Raw genomic sequence first — 18,855 nt, forward strand, 5'->3', positions numbered from 1 at the left:
GCCCCGGGTCGTCCCACCACCCGTGCTCCGCCGTTCTCTGCCCCGCGCGGCACAGAGCAACCCCCCAGCCCGGCTCGCGCGCCACGAGAGCTGCAGCCGCGCGGGCCTGGGGAGCGCCGGCGTTTCCCTCCGGGGCCGGACCCTGCTGGGCATGCTCAGTGCGCCTCCTGAAACCCGGCTCTCCCGGGGCCAGGATCAGTTCTCCGGGTTTTCGCGGCTGCCGAGGGGGCGCTGAGGAGGGGAAGCTGGGAGACAGTCAGTGCCTTGTTCCTCGCCCCCTCCCTCGCGCCCGGCTGCGGCCGCCCGCACCGCAAGATGCGGGCCAATCAGGGGTCGGGGGCGGGGCTCGGGCAGTCACGCCCTCCCTCTGGGCTTATTGAGAGTTATATCAAGAAATTCAGTTCAGAGAGGAGAGGGAGAAGGAGAGAGGGGCAGAGGAGAAGGGAGAGAGGGAGAGCGTGCAAGACAGGAAGGAGCGCCTTAGAGTCTCTGAAGCACGAAAGAGATAACCGATTAGGAATTTTTCAGGCAGCTGTCATCCCGGAGAGCAGCCAGAGAATCACCATCACCCCAACTCTGACGTTTCCTACAAGAAGTTAGAGACTTAAGCAGTATTGACATCGGAGGGAAATGGTATGCTTGATGCTGTGGAAAATACCCCAGAGCTGAAGAAGTGCAACTGGATGTTGTGTGTGTGTTAAATACCAGAAGAGCCCAGACCCCGTGGGTAATAGAGACGAAATGTGGAGAGAATGACTAACGACAAATCTGTGAATTTGTTCTCTGGAGTTGCTAATTTGCCAGCCTGAAGCAACACATTTTACAAGGAGGAAACGTTTTGCTGCTTCTGATTTCTCCCCAAACCGGTGCTACCAGATGCATGGCTTTCTATGTGTTGGAACAAATCATTCCTAACTGCAGCATACCGGGAAAGGGGAAAGGTTGAGGCAACTAACGTAAGTGTAAAGTTTCGCATGCACAATTGTAAATTTTGTGATTAGATATGTCCTCAGTGTGGACGAAGGATGTTTGTAATTGGGTAGCCGGTTGGGGCAGAGCTCACCTACTAGGCTGTATCTGCATCCCTACCTGCATCACTCTGCTGGAACTAATCGCGGGCATCAGCTACCGTGCAGCCTAATGCAGATAAGATTAGAGCCTGGGAACTGACCAGTTCTACTCAAGTAGGTAGCTGCCTGGAGGCTTGCACCCGTTTAAATTGCAGTTAGGGGAGCATCTAAGCAGAAGGCTTTTTACCTGCTGTTACTGGGTTGCAGTATTTATGTGTGGCAGATGTTACTAATATTATAACCAGGGATCAGGGTTAAGAAACTGCATTTTTTTCCCTCTCTTTTATGCACAGTAGAAAATATTGTGCTGTTACATGGAAATGTTAGCTGCGTTTCACTTACATCTCAACACTCTCTTCCACATCTAGGATAAGGAATCCTGTTTTATACATTTTTAAAAGTTTTAGTGTGTTTCTTAATCCAAATGGGGAGAATTTGGCAATATGGAGAAATGAGAGCAAGGTCTGGGCAGGAAATTTGAAGTCTTGGTATTGTGCTTTTAGGCAATGAGGATATGTAGTGGCCAGTGACTATTGCTTCTGATGCAGCAGCAGCATGTCCGGATGCTTGTTTCCCAGTAAGATTGGATTAGAAGGCAGTTGAAGAACTGGGAGGAAAGAAAAAGATAGTCTTTTTAGACGAAAGAGATGACTCAGTGTAGCAGAGAAGAAAACATCACATTTGACATGTGACAAAGCAATTAGCAGGAACCATAGCCAAATACTTAGCGTTTTTCACTTGCACCTAAAAAAACTAAGGGAGGTGGGTTGGAAGCCAGGAGGCGGGTAAGACAGGGGGAGGGGAAGAAGAGAACACAAGAAGGCATGTTTTGAATTAAACAGTGTCCTGAAAAAACCAGTGTGGGTGAATACAGGTAAAAATAGCAGCTGTCCTTAATTCAAAAGTAGATTAATTTCATTTTCTCTGGGCAAATGCAACAAACAGTGGATATTTAGTGTTTTCATCCACAGAGTTAACTTGCAAACAGTGGCAGAGCAAACTGCCATGTTTACTAATATGCAGTGGAAAATGTGTTGTGATATTTCATGACTGTGTGTTTTTGTTTACTGAAGAATAATATTGTCTATACGATTGTGTTGACAGTGGCTGTCTCCAAATAAGCGATGAGATGTAATGCACCCTCCAGTCCATGCACGCTTCCTCTTGCAATTCGTGCATCATTCCTCAGTGGAAACCTTTAAACCCTAAAATCCGGGAAAAGAAAATAAGTACATTATCATGGACCTGAGGGATTTTTACCTGTTGGCTGCTCTGATTGCCTGTTTAAGGCTGGATTCCGCAATAGCTCAAGAACTTATTTACACTATTAGAGAGGAATTGCCTGAAAATGTGCCCATAGGAAACATACCAAAGGATCTGAACATTTCTCACATCAATGCTGCCACGGGGACCAGTGCCAGCCTCGTCTACAGACTGGTTTCTAAAGCTGGGGATGCCCCTTTGGTGAAAGTATCCAGTAGCACTGGGGAAATTTTCACAACCTCCAATAGAATAGACAGAGAAAAACTCTGTGCTGGAGCCTCTTATGCTGAGGAGAATGAGTGTTTCTTTGAACTTGAAGTAGTGATCCTCCCCAATGATTTTTTCAGGCTGATCAAAATAAAAATAATTGTCAAGGATACCAATGATAATGCCCCCATGTTTCCATCTCCTGTCATCAATATCTCCATTCCAGAAAACACTTTGATCAACAGCCGCTTTCCGATTCCATCGGCAACAGATCCTGACACGGGCTTCAATGGTGTACAGCACTATGAATTGCTAAATGGGCAGAGTGTTTTTGGACTGGATATCGTGGAAACTCCGGAGGGAGAGAAGTGGCCACAATTGATTGTTCAGCAAAACTTGGACAGAGAACAGAAAGATACCTATGTGATGAAAATCAAAGTAGAGGATGGAGGCACTCCACAGAAATCCAGCACGGCCATACTGCAGGTCACAGTAAGTGATGTAAATGACAACAGGCCAGTGTTTAAAGAGGGTCAAGTGGAGGTGCACATTCCAGAGAATGCTCCTGTAGGCACCTCTGTAATTCAGCTCCATGCCACTGATGCAGATATAGGCAGTAATGCTGAAATCCGGTACATTTTTGGTGCCCAGGTCGCCCCTGCAACCAAAAGACTCTTTGCTTTAAATAATACTACTGGGCTGATTACAGTTCAGAGGTCCTTAGATCGAGAGGAGACAGCCATTCACAAAGTGACAGTGCTGGCTAGTGATGGCAGCTCCACCCCCGCTCGAGCAACGGTTACCATCAATGTCACTGATGTCAATGATAACCCTCCTAACATAGACCTCAGGTACATCATAAGTCCCATCAATGGCACAGTGTATTTATCTGAGAAAGACCCTGTCAATACAAAGATTGCCCTAATTACAGTTTCAGATAAGGACACAGATGTGAATGGCAAAGTGATCTGTTTTATTGAAAGAGAGGTCCCGTTTCATTTGAAGGCAGTGTACGACAACCAATATTTGTTAGAGACCTCCTCTTTGTTGGACTATGAGGGCACCAAAGAATTCAGCTTTAAAATTGTTGCCTCCGATTCCGGGAAGCCCAGTTTAAATCAGACTGCCCTGGTAAGGGTTAAGCTTGAGGACGAAAATGACAACCCACCAATTTTCAACCAGCCTGTAATTGAGCTGTCAGTTTCTGAAAACAACCGACGTGGGTTATACTTAACAACTATTAGTGCTACAGATGAAGACAGTGGGAAAAATGCGGACATTGTTTATCAGCTTGGGCCGAATGCCTCCTTCTTTGATCTGGACCGAAAGACAGGAGTTTTGACAGCCTCCAGAGTCTTTGACAGGGAAGAACAAGAACGATTCATTTTTACAGTAACTGCCAGGGACAATGGGACCCCTCCCCTCCAAAGCCAAGCGGCTGTGATAGTTACTGTTCTGGATGAGAATGACAATAGCCCCAAGTTTACTCATAATCATTTTCAATTTTTTGTGTCTGAGAATCTGCCAAAGTATAGTACGGTGGGGGTAATCACAGTGACAGATGCAGATGCTGGAGAGAATAAAGCTGTGACTCTTTCCATTCTAAATGACAATGATAATTTTGTGTTGGATCCTTATTCTGGAGTCATAAAGTCAAATGTCTCATTTGATAGAGAGCAGCAGAGTTCCTACACTTTTGATGTCAAAGCCACTGACGGAGGACAACCACCCCGCTCCTCCACTGCAAAAGTCACCATCAATGTCATGGATGTCAACGACAATAGCCCAGTTGTCATTTCTCCACCTTCCAACACTTCTTTTAAGTTGGTGCCCCTCTCGGCCATTCCTGGCTCTGTGGTAGCGGAAGTTTTTGCGGTGGACATTGACACTGGGATGAACGCCGAACTGAAGTATACAATTGTGAGTGGGAACAACAAAGGCTTGTTTCGGATTGATCCAGTAACAGGTAACATCACTCTGGAAGAAAAGCCGGCACCCACTGACGTGGGCTTGCACCGTCTGGTGGTCAACATAAGTGACCTGGGGTACCCGAAGTCTCTGCACACGCTTGTGCTTGTTTTTCTCTATGTTAACGACACTGCTGGGAATGCCTCCTATATCTACGACTTGATTCGCAGGACTATGGAGACCCCACTGGACAGGAACATAGGGGACAGTAGCCAACCCTATCAAAACGAAGACTATCTCACCATCATGATTGCCATTGTTGCAGGTGCCATGGTGGTCATAGTCGTGATCTTCGTGACCGTCCTGGTGCGCTGTCGCCATGCATCCAGGTTCAAAGCAGCTCAGAGGAGCAAGCAAGGTGCTGAATGGATGTCCCCGAACCAGGAGAACAAACAAAACAAAAAAAAGAAAAGGAAGAAAAGAAAGTCTCCCAAGAGCTCTCTTTTGAACTTTGTTACAATCGAAGAGTCCAAACCCGATGATGCAGTTCACGAACCTATCAATGGGACCATAAGCCTGCCGGCTGAGCTGGAGGAGCAAAGTATAGGAAGATTTGACTGGGGCCCGGCCCCTCCAACAACCTTCAAGCCTAACAGCCCTGACCTGGCCAAGCACTACAAATCGGCTTCTCCACAGCCTGCTTTTCATCTTAAACCAGACACTCCAGTTTCCGTGAAAAAGCATCATGTGATTCAGGAACTCCCTTTGGACAACACCTTTGTCGGGGGTTGTGACACCCTTTCCAAACGCTCTTCCACTAGTTCAGATCACTTCAGTGCCTCAGAGTGCAGTTCCCAAGGAGGCTTCAAGACAAAGGGCCCCTTACACACCAGACAGGTAAACGAGCACTTTTACTGGTCTATAAGTACTGCATACAAGTGCCCAGTCAACCAGTATTAACGTGCCAGTGTGTCTATTGTTTTGGTCTAACTTTAGCTTAGTGTGAAAGAGGGAAAAAAAAACTTGACCCCTTTTCTGTTCCTCTGGGGCTCAGTCAAGAATTTTTAGAACAGCTTTGAAATTTCTGAGTTCTGAGAATTATCTAACCTCCCAGTTTCCTTCAAATGGCAAAAGATGAAAAGAGGAAATAATTCCAAAAATGTCCCAAGATAATGTTTGCTGAAGAAGAAAACCTGTCCTGATATGCCAAATTCTGCTCCTGGGGTTTCCAAATTGACTGCTTCAAGATTTTCACATTACCTTTTGATCTAAAAAGTCACCTTCAAATCCCAAGTTTTAAATGACGTTTGAAGGTCTGACCGTAATTATTTTGGAGCTGTGGTTGCTAAAGGGGTTAATTTTTTTTTAGTCTCTAAATGAGATAGTAGATTATTAAATGTACATCAGCTGTGAAGCACATGATTGTCGATAGATTGCAACGAAGCCATATAGGAAGCCTTCTCTTTGATTTCAGATGATTTCATTGTAATATAGTAAATTGGGTATTGAATAGAAAGGTTGGCAAATTGTCCGTAATGGCCAAAGTACTCTTTCAAGAAAAAAAAAAAAAAAAATAGAAGGAATGCTTTCTCCCTGATATAACCAATTTATACAGAAAAGAATGAATCCATTGTAAATATTCTCCCATCTTAGTAATGCATAAGTGATCTGTCATAACTCATTTTAAACTGTGAAATATGCCATATGAAGAGGGATTAAGAGGCTGAGAAACTCATATTTCAACCAAATCCAGAATTAGTTTTTCTTAGGTCTAATAATTCCTTGTTAATAAAGATTTAAATGCAGCGCTGTCTAATTTATTTCACCGGTGCTTGTCTATTGCCATGAAATTTGAGTGTCAGTAATAGCCCTGTAGATGGCACTAGGGTATCATGTCGCTTGTGCTGGCCAGGTGCCAAGCCCGCAGTAGCAAGGAGAGGGGGGAGGGAAGGATCAAGCTGGTGCTACAGCCAAAGATACCTTTTATTTAATGACAGTTGCTCTGGAGCAGCCAGCATTTAAATTCATTTGCTTGCTCTTTTGCGATTAGCTCTCACCACACTAACTTTCTAGGATTTCGCAATCCAAGTGCTATCCTTGTTGGTATTGTTGGTACTGAGTCCACCCATGGTAATGGCCCGTCTGAATTTGTTGAAGATAAGGAACATACAGATTTCAGAAAATCAAGGAAAGCAAAATAAATTTGCAGGATAGTACTGACAGCTGTTGGTTAGTGTTTGAAAACTCAAGAGTTTTTCCTTTGTTATTTGGGGGGTGGGGTGAGATGGAATGTTTTATTGAAACTCTATTTCCCTCTTATAATCTAGTGTTTATTGCTCTGGAGTGACTTTAAGGTTTGGTGGTAATAAGATATTTATAAAAATAATTTCGACAATGAATCACATAGATATTCCCAGAACAGTAGGCATAATGCCTGTGATTATCCCACTATAATCTCCACTTTTTAAAAGTGAAAGATTAGATACCTAGAGCATTTTAAAAGTACACAGACTTAGAGCTTGAATGCACAGAAGGAAATGAATTAAAATAAGTCCATATAGAATTTCTAGAGGAGAATATGAAGTTACTCGATAGAAGTTCAAGTTGGAAGGATGTATTTTTATGTTAACTTCCTCAGCTTCTTAAGAGAGGTTGGTGTTTTAAAATTTAGAAAATTTCCGAGCTTAGCAAAGGTTTATGAAAGTTGGTAAATAGTTAATCATGTAAAGTTATTTATGAAGCTAAATATGAAGTTGCTATTAATGAAAAGAAAGAAAATGGCTTCTTTTTAATTTACTTTTAATGTGAAGGTCACTCACAATATACTGAGACTTTATGATTTGCATAATAACTTGAAAAAAAGCTAACATGACTGAAAGTTTTCACATAAATTCTGAAATTTGTTTTCCAAAGGAAGAGACTGACGTTCTTCCGACATCCTCTTTCTTTCTTTTGATGTAAACGTGGTGTGTATTAGCATTGACGTGCAGGCTCACTTTTTCTGACTTCTCCGCAGGAGTTGAAACTATATGCAGTACAGTGACATAAATGTTAAGTGCATTTCAGCAAATTATGGAAAAGATACTTTGTTGAGGCTTAGTCATAAGAATATTTGTATGATGTAATCTTTAAAATAGGATGCTGACTAATTCTCTAACTGGAACTAAAGTGCATTTTCGACATTCCTTGAGACCATGTGTCACTGTGCAGTTTTCACTGTAGGTATTTTGATGTTCAGACGTAGCTATAATTCACTATTATGATAAAGAGCTATTGAAATGGCTTTGCTTATACCTTTTAGAAGTTTTCATGCTGAGAAAGAAAAATTGCAGTGTTGGAGAAAAGGAATATTGGAAGTAAGGAGAAGTGATGGTGATAGCAAGATGTACAATTTTAGTATAGAAGAGGCATATTTTCTATGAATGAAGAACACAAATTATATACTATCCTTTTAGTTTTCCTTTTTTAACTGAACCACATGAGTGTTATCTGAAGATGTTCTAGTTAAGCTAAAATAAAAATTCTTTTTTTAGCTCCTTCACTTCAACTAGTGGCTTTTATACAAAATGTGCTCCTGAAGCTCCATGATTTTGAAAAAGTAGGGTTTATTACAACAAAAGCTTTCAAAGGAATTAATAAACATATAATCTGTGAAGATTTTTAGGTGAGTGGGCACAGATTGCTGTTAACAGGAATACCTTTTCACTTAATGGTGCTAGGTGATGTGTGAGTAAAATTCAAGACTCCTGAGTAAAGGGTTTAAGTATCGTTAATTTGTATCATCTATACAAGGAAAACATAATGTCTGACTCTTACACCATGAGTTTGCTTATAGAGCACTGGTTCTTATTTTGTCTTCTATTCCCCTGCTGTTTTGCCTTGTGTGACCCTGCAGAGAACATTGGAAACCACATTCCTCATCCACTCTATTTTGCTAAGCTCTCATTTTCCTCGAATATAACAAATCAGTCACTGGATTTTCCACGAATTATTTTGCATGAATTTTTGGAAGTATCCTTAGCATTCACAGATTGAGGGAAATGTCCCTTAAAAAAAAAAAAAGGCAAGGTCATGTCTTGATATTTATTCACAAAGAAGCAGAGTTCACTGTTCAGAGGATGACAACATCATCAATTCCAGTAGGGCTTTAAGTGATAAAGCTCATTGGTGTATTTTTCTAAAAGGAAAATATATTCTTAATGGATGTGATTTTTATAATGTGTGATATTAAGTTTCCAAATTTTAGGGTGTCTCAGAATCACCTGGAGGGTTTCTTAAAACATGGGTTGTTGGAGCTCTCTCCCAGAGGTTCTGATTCAGTGCCATTGGGTTGGCCCCCAAAGGCACTGAAAATTTACATTGCTGACAAGATCCTAGGCCATGATGCTGCTAGTCCAGGAACCATACTTTGAGAACCACTGCCTCAGCATGTTGGAGTCAGAAACGTCAGCTCCTTTCCCTTTCAGATGATCATTTCCAGAGTACCTGCTTGTGCACAGCCCGGCTCTCCGCTCGCTTACTGACAGCCGGTTTATTGTAGCTGGAGGGGCTTTACAGAAAGCTGTTTATTGCTATTTCCCAACCCGGTTGACAGCATTTGGGGAATTAATTTTCTTGGCCCCAGTGTGCTTTTTGTGGGGTATGAATGAAAATGTTTTTGTTTTTTTTAAAGTGACCTATTTACATTTGACAACTTCTTCCAGTAATAAAACAATCTGTGAGAGATGTAGTAGAGTTTGGTTCTGGGTAAGCAGTCATGTTTAATTTTCTAAATGAAATGCTTGTTTTAGAGTTTAAACATCCTGACTTTAACTGTTCACATTTGAGAGTACTCGCTCATATATACATCTGTGTATATATTGAAGAAATTAGACATTGAAAATGAGTATGCGTGCTATACTCAAGTGTATACACGTACTGTGTAAGGGGAGTTGCTTCTATTCCCAGTCATTTAGAGATACTATACTACATTTATGATTACTTTTCATTTTTGAGGAATCCCACTGCAACCACTAAAATGCTATGTCATGTAAAATGCGTAAAGCAGTCATAGAATTGCTGTTTAGGAGGGTGAAAAAAAAATGCAATTGAGAGTGAAGGGAGCAAATCTTAACTAATGTGGGGCTAGTAAAAAACTAAGATACTTTACTAAATTTTGCAGTATATTGTTGACAGTTGAACACGGGTGGCATGTGGAGAAAAATTGCTCCCCCAGATGCAAATTATATTTAAAGTGTTGTCAGTTGCGATTTTTATTTCTACTCCTGCCCTTTGGCTAAGTGCCCTATGATCATGAAGTCAGTTATGAGGCAAAGGATACCCAGACCCCTTGGATTGATTTAGGAATTTGAAGTGAGGATGGGCCATCTATTCAAACTGGCTACCTTTCCTCTTGGATTTGTGAGACAAATGCTTGATTTTTTTTCAGCTTCATACAGCCAAACTATAAAATTCAAGGTGCATTTTAGTATTCATTGCTAATAACCTTAAGGAGAGTAAAAATAAAAGTTGCCACTGTATTAAGCATAGACATGTCTTCTGATTACTGAATATGTGCTAACATAGAGAAAACAATTTCTGTAGTTAAAATATTATCTCCTAAATTTTGCAATTATTTCTATATATAGAAACACTCTAAACTGATGTTCCTTCCCTTAGTTTCAAATGAGTCATCCTTATGGTGTCACAGAACCGGCTTTAGCATCATTAAAATTACCTTGCAAGTATTGCACTTGTGATAATGTGTTATATTCTTATGGTATATGCGTAGTCTTATTAAATATTTCGAGCTATAATGCATCTTCTCATAATAGCACAAATTAAAATATATGTGAAATAGTAAAATAGAATTTGGATTTAATGAAAAACCTCAAACCTAAAATCACATTTCCTCAGAACTAATTATGAATTAGTTTGACTCTTGAACTTTCGTTTTTCATGTTGACATACCTGACATGTGTGTAAACCATGCCCAAAATATTAGAAATGGCCTCTTACTGAATTATTTTTCATATTACATTATCTTACATGACAGTACTGAGGTATGAAAGTGAGACCTGTAAATTATTTTCTCAGAAGCTCTGTTTCCACAGTTTTATTTTGTTATTCAGATTTTTTGATTTCCAGTTGTTTATTTAGTTGGGGGGGAATGCAGAAATCCCCCAAATGCTAAAAACTGCAGTGGTTGTGTTAGTCTAGCAGTACCAGGTTGAGTGTTTTTAGGATCGAGGGCCATGTCAACTGTACTGATCTTTTTTAGTACTTTCTCAGGTTTACTCTGTCAGAGTTGAACTCTTAGCTTGTGTATTGTTACAGACCAAAACAAAACTGAGTTTGGTGGATTATTTACCACTTTCACTTAAAATCCCTGCAGTAAGCATTCTCTGAATTTAGGGTACTGTCTTCTCTGAATTTAGGATGGTGTTTTCTTGATGGAGGTCCTTTATTCAAACTAGTCTCTTGCTAATATTAACGAATCAGTTAATATCTTATATAGTCAATGTAGTTGGAAACTAAGAATTATTTAACATGGATTTTTAAATTTTGGCTTTCTTGACAGCTTACTTTATGTTTAATATTTTTTCCAGAATTTTACATACCAGAGCCCTAAAATTTGCTAGGTTTTTTTTTTTGTTCTGTTTTGTTTTTTGTTTTTTTTTTTAAATACGACTCTCCAATCACAGGCCAGATGTTAGTGAGAACTTGGGACTGCAAGTCAGCAAGGGGCTTACCCTGAAGTTTTCAGTATCTGGAGGCATAGGAATTCAATAACTCATGTTGCTAAGGTGATACATCCTTTATAATAGTTAGCACCCCCCAAATCTGCATCAGATCATGGAAGAAAATCCAAATCTGGAAAGATCTCACATGGAAAGACTCTGCTGTTTAAGATTTCGTCAGTTACTTCAGATAGCTCTTCGATCTGTCAAACATTTCATTTGGAAAGGAACACATGCTTTTTACCTTTGTTTGATACAAACCTATTGGGCTGTCAGTCATCAGAAACATAGAACAAGAAAGACATATTACTATGATTGACATTTTGGTTTTGATTTATATTCTTTTTTTTCCCTAAGCCAGGATTGATTAAAATGGAAATCCCTAAGTAAAACAACGACCCTTCCTTAACGGTAAAGAGTGATGGCAGGAACAAGCTGGGAAAACAACCCATATTTAATCTCTCCTTCACAGTTTTGTCCTCTAGGCAGTTTGTATCCATCCTATAGACAAAAATGGTAGCAGAATTAGTAGAACGTTCCGAGCCATAATATGACTTCAAGGCATTCAGAACTTGAAGTCATTCATTAGGGATGTGTTTTTACATACTTATCCATTATTTAAATGGCATGTGAAAATATTTCCCCTGATCTTTAACAGTCTGATTGATTACAGTACCATCAACACATATCACATTTAAAATGATGGACTTGGGACCCCCTGTGCGGTTGGGGGTGGTGGAGTTTATAAGCACCATCTTTGAGGCATATTTGATTAATTCTTCCTAGTCATTTTACGCTCATTATTCTGGAATTCCTTGAGAAAACAAGTGAAATTAACTTACCTTTTCTTAAAAGGAGCCTACGACAGCCTCACCACTCATTACTTTATACAGATTTTTAAACTATATGGGCTGCAGGGAGATGGAAATTTGGTCAGTTTCACCATGTTTGTATAATATCTTATATTTTAACATTCTTCCATTGCTTGTCTTTCTATCTGACCATCTCTGCCTTTTAGTATTACACTGCTTGTGAATATCCAGTCTCTGGCCTTTTTCAGTCTGTTAGCAGTTGATTAAGAAATACTCTAATCCCTTCCAGGGTATTGAGAAACTAATGGATTGCAGAGTATTTGGGTCTTTAAGCTTCAATTGTAAATGGTATGAAGAATTGTCATTGAGCTGATATTTGCATATATCTCTCCCAGTGTTAGTTACTTTGCCTCCTTTTTGTCCTCCTAATCTTCAGCTTTCATTCTAAGAATATTTATTTTGGTCGGAAATAAGCATGCCAGTGATAGAAATTTGGGATTCACCTCCAAATGAATGCCATCACAGACAAGGAAGTTCTGGCACATTTTGCATAGATCTGTATGAACACAGTGAACCCTTCATAAGCTCTTAGATTGCAGGAAATCAGTGCTGAAAATTAAGTGGGGTTTTAAAGATTTGCAAAGTAGAGAGCTTTGTATAATGCTGGTATTGCAGGTGCCTATTAAATATGAAGTAAAGGCTTTGTAATACAACTAGCTAACACATTTCCCTCCACATTAGAGTGATTTATTGCCTAGAGAATTAGTCTTGCCTATTTTTTTTTCCAAATGTAGAAACATTGGAAGTGTCTGAAAGAATAAAAATCCCAAACGCATGCCTTAGAATAGGCAGATTTGCTTTTTGATGAATCTAAGTGATTCCAAGTGGACAGTGCAGGCCTGCTCACACTTACCTTCGGGATCCCCAATGCCCGTGACCTGGCTTGCAACTCTGCCTGAGAAGAAGCTTGCAATTGTGTGTGTAGATTCTCCTCTAAACGTAAATCAGGTTAAAACCCTCGGTATCTGTGCAACTATAGCATTACCATAATGAAGAGGGCTGGCTGCTGAGTGAGTGCTTTGATCCTCATAGGAACTGATCCTGAAACATTTCTCAAGCTGTATTTTTGGCATTCATCTTTGCTCCATTTGTAAATAGTGTGTACTTGTAGCACAGCATCTCATTCCAGACATACGTGCATTTCAGTATATTTACCTTCGTGACAGTGTTCAGTACAATGTCTTGCAGTTCTTTAATACTTAATGTCTTTGGCCCTGTTATGTATAAATCAGGGGAAATAGCCATGCATATTTTTAAAAGATTTTACAGATCCTATACTTTTGCCTACTAGGAAGAGCATATAACCCATGTGCAGTCCACAGTAGGTACAATGGACTTGCTGAGAATCATCATAGATGATTGATTTTTAAAACAAAACAGTTTTTGTGCAAGACAATAGCAACCGCAATTCAGCAAATGAGGTTTTTTTCCTCATTAAACAAACCTCAATATGGAGAAGGATGGAAACACAGAAGGATATATAAAATGAAACCGTATCTTTTATAGGAAGAAAATGTCTTCTGCTGACAGTAGTTCCATAGTAGATCTTTTCTTTGGGAAAAAAAAAAAAATACTGGTGCTTTTTTGGATTCGGAGGATGCAACCAATCTGTGCCTCTGTGTGATAGCGGCTGCATGCTGAGGACTTTCAAATACACGGCTACATAGGATTCTGCAGGAAACTTTTTGTAGAAGGGGCAAGTGACAAATGGAGACAAAATGGAGTGAGTTCTGAGTTGTGAGTTGATGCCCTCCTGTGTCATATATTCATGTCATTGAACCAATTTTCACATTGGAAGCCTAGAATCACAATAGCCTTCCTTCTGTTTGTCAGCTGTGAACACACCTGCACTGGCGACTTTTCTTTGCTCCGTTTCTTGTCATTCACTAGGTGGATTATATTCATTTATGTTCCTTGATATACATCTGTTTTCTTAAGTTTCTAGATAGATTTTAAAATGACGCAGAATTATTTCTACATGTCTATTCTGCACGTCTGTATATTTTGCTCAAGAACATCCATAAAGTATCAACACACCCACAACGTGTCCTTTCTTCCTAGAAATAGAAAATCTCTCCAGTTTTCCTTTGCAATTTTTTAAATCGAGTTTTTCTTACTGATAAACACCTTCAAGGTGAAGAAATAATGTTAAACTTAACCGTATGGATTAATGTTTCAATGCATTCCCAATCTTCAAATTTCCAACATAAAAAAGATGTTAGAATCTTTATAAAAATAAATTCTCTTTTTGCTGCAGAATTGAGATGAGTATCAAAATTACATTAAGTTGTAGTAAAAACAGACACAGTCTTTAGGATATTTTAGTTTGACATGAGCTTATTCTTGGTCTTGACAGCAAAATCTTCTGCCAAGCAGTGACGGCAAAATATGTTGAATTCATTGATTGATTTTTAAACATGGTAATAATTAAGCAAAATCATTTTGACACCTCAAATCTCTGTTTTAGACAATTAAATTCTGCTTTCGCTAAGGTTATTGACTTCTGGATGATACTGGAAGCAACACTCCTCAGGGTTTAAACTATTCCTGTAGGACCATCTGTTATTGGCAAGGCTGTGCATCCTCTCCAGCCAATGCAATATCAACCCCAGGCATATATTCAGGATTGTTCAAAACACAGCCCTGGTTCCTCATGATCCCTCGGTCTCCAGTGGTAACTCAGTTAAGTCAAATACTGGTATGTCGTAATTGAAGGCTTAATAATGAAGGTGACTGTAAGAAAGTTCCTTAAAGTAAGAGGCTGTATCTTATTTACCTTTGTATTTCCAAGACCAAATCTACAACAATGCCTAAGAGTGAACTTAGTAGGCATTTAGCAAATGTTGACCTAAGTGGAGAGATAAGCTGATATTGGAATCAAACTTTATATATGTATAAAAGTTCCATTGATTGAATCCCCATAACCATATAAAGAAGACATTCCATTCTTACTCAGCTAATGTAGAAACTGGGATTCAGAAAATATTTTTTTTTTTTCAAGTCAGATGGCTAAAGTCAATGGCTTTTATTTCCAGTCTAGAACCCTACCTTTACACTGGTATTTCTTCCTTATGTGTGGCCTACTTTTACTTGTAAAACACTATTTTTAGGCTAGATATAAGTTTGAAACATTTTCCTCATTAGGGACATATTTTCGTTGGAAAGGATTGCAACACATTTATATATTTAAAAATATATATATATATATTATGAGGCAACTCAGTGCACCCAAAATTGTTCTTCACAAGTTACCTCCCAGTAAACTAACTTTAGATTGCATTCAAATGTGGTAAGCCTATGACGCACAAAAGCTCATCTGTATCCATTGTTGCTGTGACAGAGGCCAAAGTGAATATAGTATACATGGAGAGAGTGAATGGTTGGTTTCAGCCGCTGTCCATATTTTCTTCTATAACATCTGCGGACTGATGACAAAAGCTCTAATTTAAAGAATTTTTTGTGGCTGAGGGGTTGCCATGCTGTCCAATCTAAGAAATTATGGTCTCCTTGGCACCCCTCCATTCATATTTCTGGAGGTCTAATTTAACCTACAGTCCTATAGATGAGCTAGAATAGGCCGTCTTAGACTCTGCATTTTACCATTTTGATTTTTTAACAGTGAAGTATAGTTAACACCTTTATATCATTTATCAGTGTCTTGACTCAGTGGTTTCTGCATGTAGATCAGAGAGAAGCAGAAAATTAGAAAACTGCCAAACTGCTGATTCTGATGGACATAAATACTCTCCTGTCACATAATCAGATATCTCATTTCTTCCACACCACTATGTCTGCCCATCATAATACCTTTATATATACCTTTATATATATATATATATATATATATGGATATAATGGGGAAAGAAAGGATGAACTAAACAGGATCAGATTCCTTTTTTTTTTTTTTTTTTAAGATTTTATTTAGTATCCATTATGGAAAATGTAACATGGTTTAGAGAGAGAGAGAGCACATGAGCGGGGGGAGGGGCAGAGGGGGAAAGAATCTGAAACAGACTCCACACTGAGTGGGGAGCCCAACACGGGGCTAGATCCCCCACTGTGAGATCATGACCTGGGCCAAAACCAAGAGTTAGAAGCTTAACTGACAGAGCCACCCAGGCGCCCCAGATTCCTTTTCTTCTAAGCCTCCTCATCAAAAAATTTTATTTAAACCTTTAAATACTTAGATTATTGAATGATTACCTCTAAACATAATGATCAATAGATTTACTTTGTTACCTGCTTGATAAGGACAGGTGTTTTAGAGGTAAAAAAAGAAAGTTTTTACATTAAAACTCCCTCAATAGACTTTTGAGTCAACCAGACATCACCCTAGAATCACGTATGAATTCTATAAAAAGAAGCAAAATAATAATTGAATAGTGACTAGAGCAGTGTCTAGCTACTATATTAATTTTAGAAAGATAAATTTGGTGTCTAAAAGAACTCATAGGATAGTTTTTCAAGACTCAAATGGGCCTTTGAGACTATTTGGCCTATTTAATTCTTTTTCCAGGTGAGAAAAACTGAGACCCATGAAGAAATTTGATATTTGGAGTAGGAAAAATAACACCATGAACTGCTACTAAAACTCTGACATTGGGCACGCCATTTAAACGTACCAGTCCTAGCTTTTCTTGTGTGTAAAATGAATGTAATCATGCCTAATCCATAAGGTTATCATGAGATGAAGACATGGACCCCTGTAAATGTCTGGTCCGTGGTAGGCAGACACTCAAACAAAACAAAACAAACCGACCCAAAACAAAACCTACCTGCTGTTCTCTTTTTTCTGTCCAGGGACGCCAGCTTGCCACTGACAGAGGTGCCGGTTTCACTTAATGCATGTTCTCTTAGTTTTGTTCTTGGTGGTTTTTCGGAATCTGAGTTTTATATCTTTTTAATAAGCAAGTTATCTCTGTTAATCTGCCTTTGGCTTAAAACTTTTTTTGGGGGGGGTTATTTAGGATTTCTGAAAAGTTGACCTTGTAACAGCATCAGAATAGTGCCAATAGGATCTTATGTTTTCTTTTGATCTTAGTCCCTGTTGTTTCACATATATATAATTGCTTCTTCTTTCATTTTGAGTATTTCACCATTTTCATTTGCATGTTGTATTTAAAATTATTCTGCTTTTAGCATTTGTTATTAATTTACTTCCCTGTTGATTACCCATAGGAACTCCACCCGTCTGGGGATTTTCACCTTATACATCACTCCTATTACAAAACAACATATAAGAGAGTGAATCTGTTTCACAGTCAGTACTTAACACAGCTGGAGCCATTTGAAACCTGCTGGTTTTTGCTTCCAATTATTCCATAGACTAGAAAGCATCTCTGTTGAAGTAATGACATCCATGGTGTAATCAAACTAGTTAAAATGCCTTGGAGTATATGGATCATATTTCTGGGATTCATCATATGTAAGCCAGAAACATAATAACCAATAGGTTTTTTTTCTATCTTTCTTATTTTTAAGTAATATATTTTCATTTATAAGTAAGTTTTTAATATCTGACTATGCAAGTTTATAATGCTTGAATATGTGGGTGACATAATAACATAAACGGGATCCAACAAATAAAAATATAACACAATACGATAGTATCTGAAAAATACCCTTTCTTAATATCCTGGGGTCAAAATCACTGCCTTATGTTAGACTAGCTGAGATCATCAAGATAAAGTTATTGATTTGGATTTGGAGCAGAATGTAGTGGGGATTTGTTACTAATTCAATTAACTTTATCAACTAAGTTAGTAGATTTGGCCAATTTTTAGTTGGCTTCATTGTGACTTGGATTGTAGAAATTAAATTTTTAGCTTCTTACTGACCTTTACTACCTTCTCGGTGTGATAAAATTGCTTTTGTATTGGCCTTTTGGTTTAGTTCTAATTTTATATATAGACAGTGGCTAAGTAAGAGAAAAGGACTTTAGAACAAAAACAATATGAAAACTTATTCCTTGTGCTTGGAAAATTTGAATCAAACAGATAAAACATGGCACATTGGTGTGATTTCCTTTTAGACTACTGCTTGTTTTATGCGATGATGTACTGTCTTACAACAGTGGGAGAGTGAGCAGAGAAGGGACAGACGTAGTATGGATATTACCTTGAGTTATCAGACTTCATGGAGTTGTAAGGATTCTAGCATGGCATATAGTAGATGTTTAATAAATTTTACTTAATCCCACCACAAGGGCAAACATGGAGGTAATCAGACAAACGAAGGTGTTAAATACATTTTAAATGGCAAGAATCAGGCTTTAAGGATTTAGATTCATTGTTTTTTATAAAAAAATATTTAGTCTTCTCATGGCATCAAGCGCATAGAAGTGTATACTATATATTGCTAAATGTAAGTTAAGATGGCCACCATTTTATGTTGTCCATTTCAATGATAAACCTCTGTTAACTCTTAGAGTAGAGAAGTGATTGTGCATCCAAGAAGTATATGTAAATTCCAGTTCAGATAATGACCAAACACTTATTCTATGAAGAGAATTATATTTCTTGTACTGCAATTCTCACATCTCTCCTTCTGTGAACAGGGTCCGCTTGATTTTTTCCCCTAGAAATGTGAAGGACCTTTCTGCCTGTTGAATTCCTATTTGGTCCTTAACCTTGACAACTATAGACAATATGTAGCCTTATCACTAGACTGCTAAACAATGTTACAATTTCCTTAATGGATACTAAAACTTATTCCAGAATTATATCCTATAGTTTTAAATGTGTATTTTTTTGAGAATATTTTTTTATCTTTTAAAAAAATACATAACGATGATTTTTTTTCTGCCAAAGACCTGTA

The 18,855-nt window shown here is 38.7% G+C and overlaps 1 protein-coding gene across 9 annotated transcripts in view; it reads left to right on the forward strand.

The window, feature by feature from the left end:
* Positions 1 to 371: 371 nt before the first annotated feature.
* Positions 372 to 18,855, forward strand: part of PCDH9 (protocadherin 9) — a 925,839-nt gene continuing 907,355 nt past the window's right edge. For 5 of the 9 annotated variants that reach the window (XM_078070271.1, XM_078070273.1, XM_078070276.1 and 2 more), the window contains exons 1-2: positions 372 to 956; positions 2,175 to 5,345. In XM_078070271.1, the coding sequence (XP_077926397.1) occupies positions 2,310 to 5,345 (3,036 nt within the window). In that variant the 5' untranslated portion in view covers positions 372 to 956; positions 2,175 to 2,309. The remainder of the gene's footprint in view (positions 957 to 2,174; positions 5,346 to 18,855) is intronic. The other 4 variants (XM_078070277.1, XM_078070275.1, XM_078070278.1 and 1 more) reach the window with 2 other exon arrangements.

This window comes from Halichoerus grypus, chromosome 4 (assembly GCF_964656455.1).
Source record: "Halichoerus grypus chromosome 4, mHalGry1.hap1.1, whole genome shotgun sequence".
NCBI lineage: Eukaryota > Metazoa > Chordata > Mammalia > Carnivora > Phocidae > Halichoerus > Halichoerus grypus.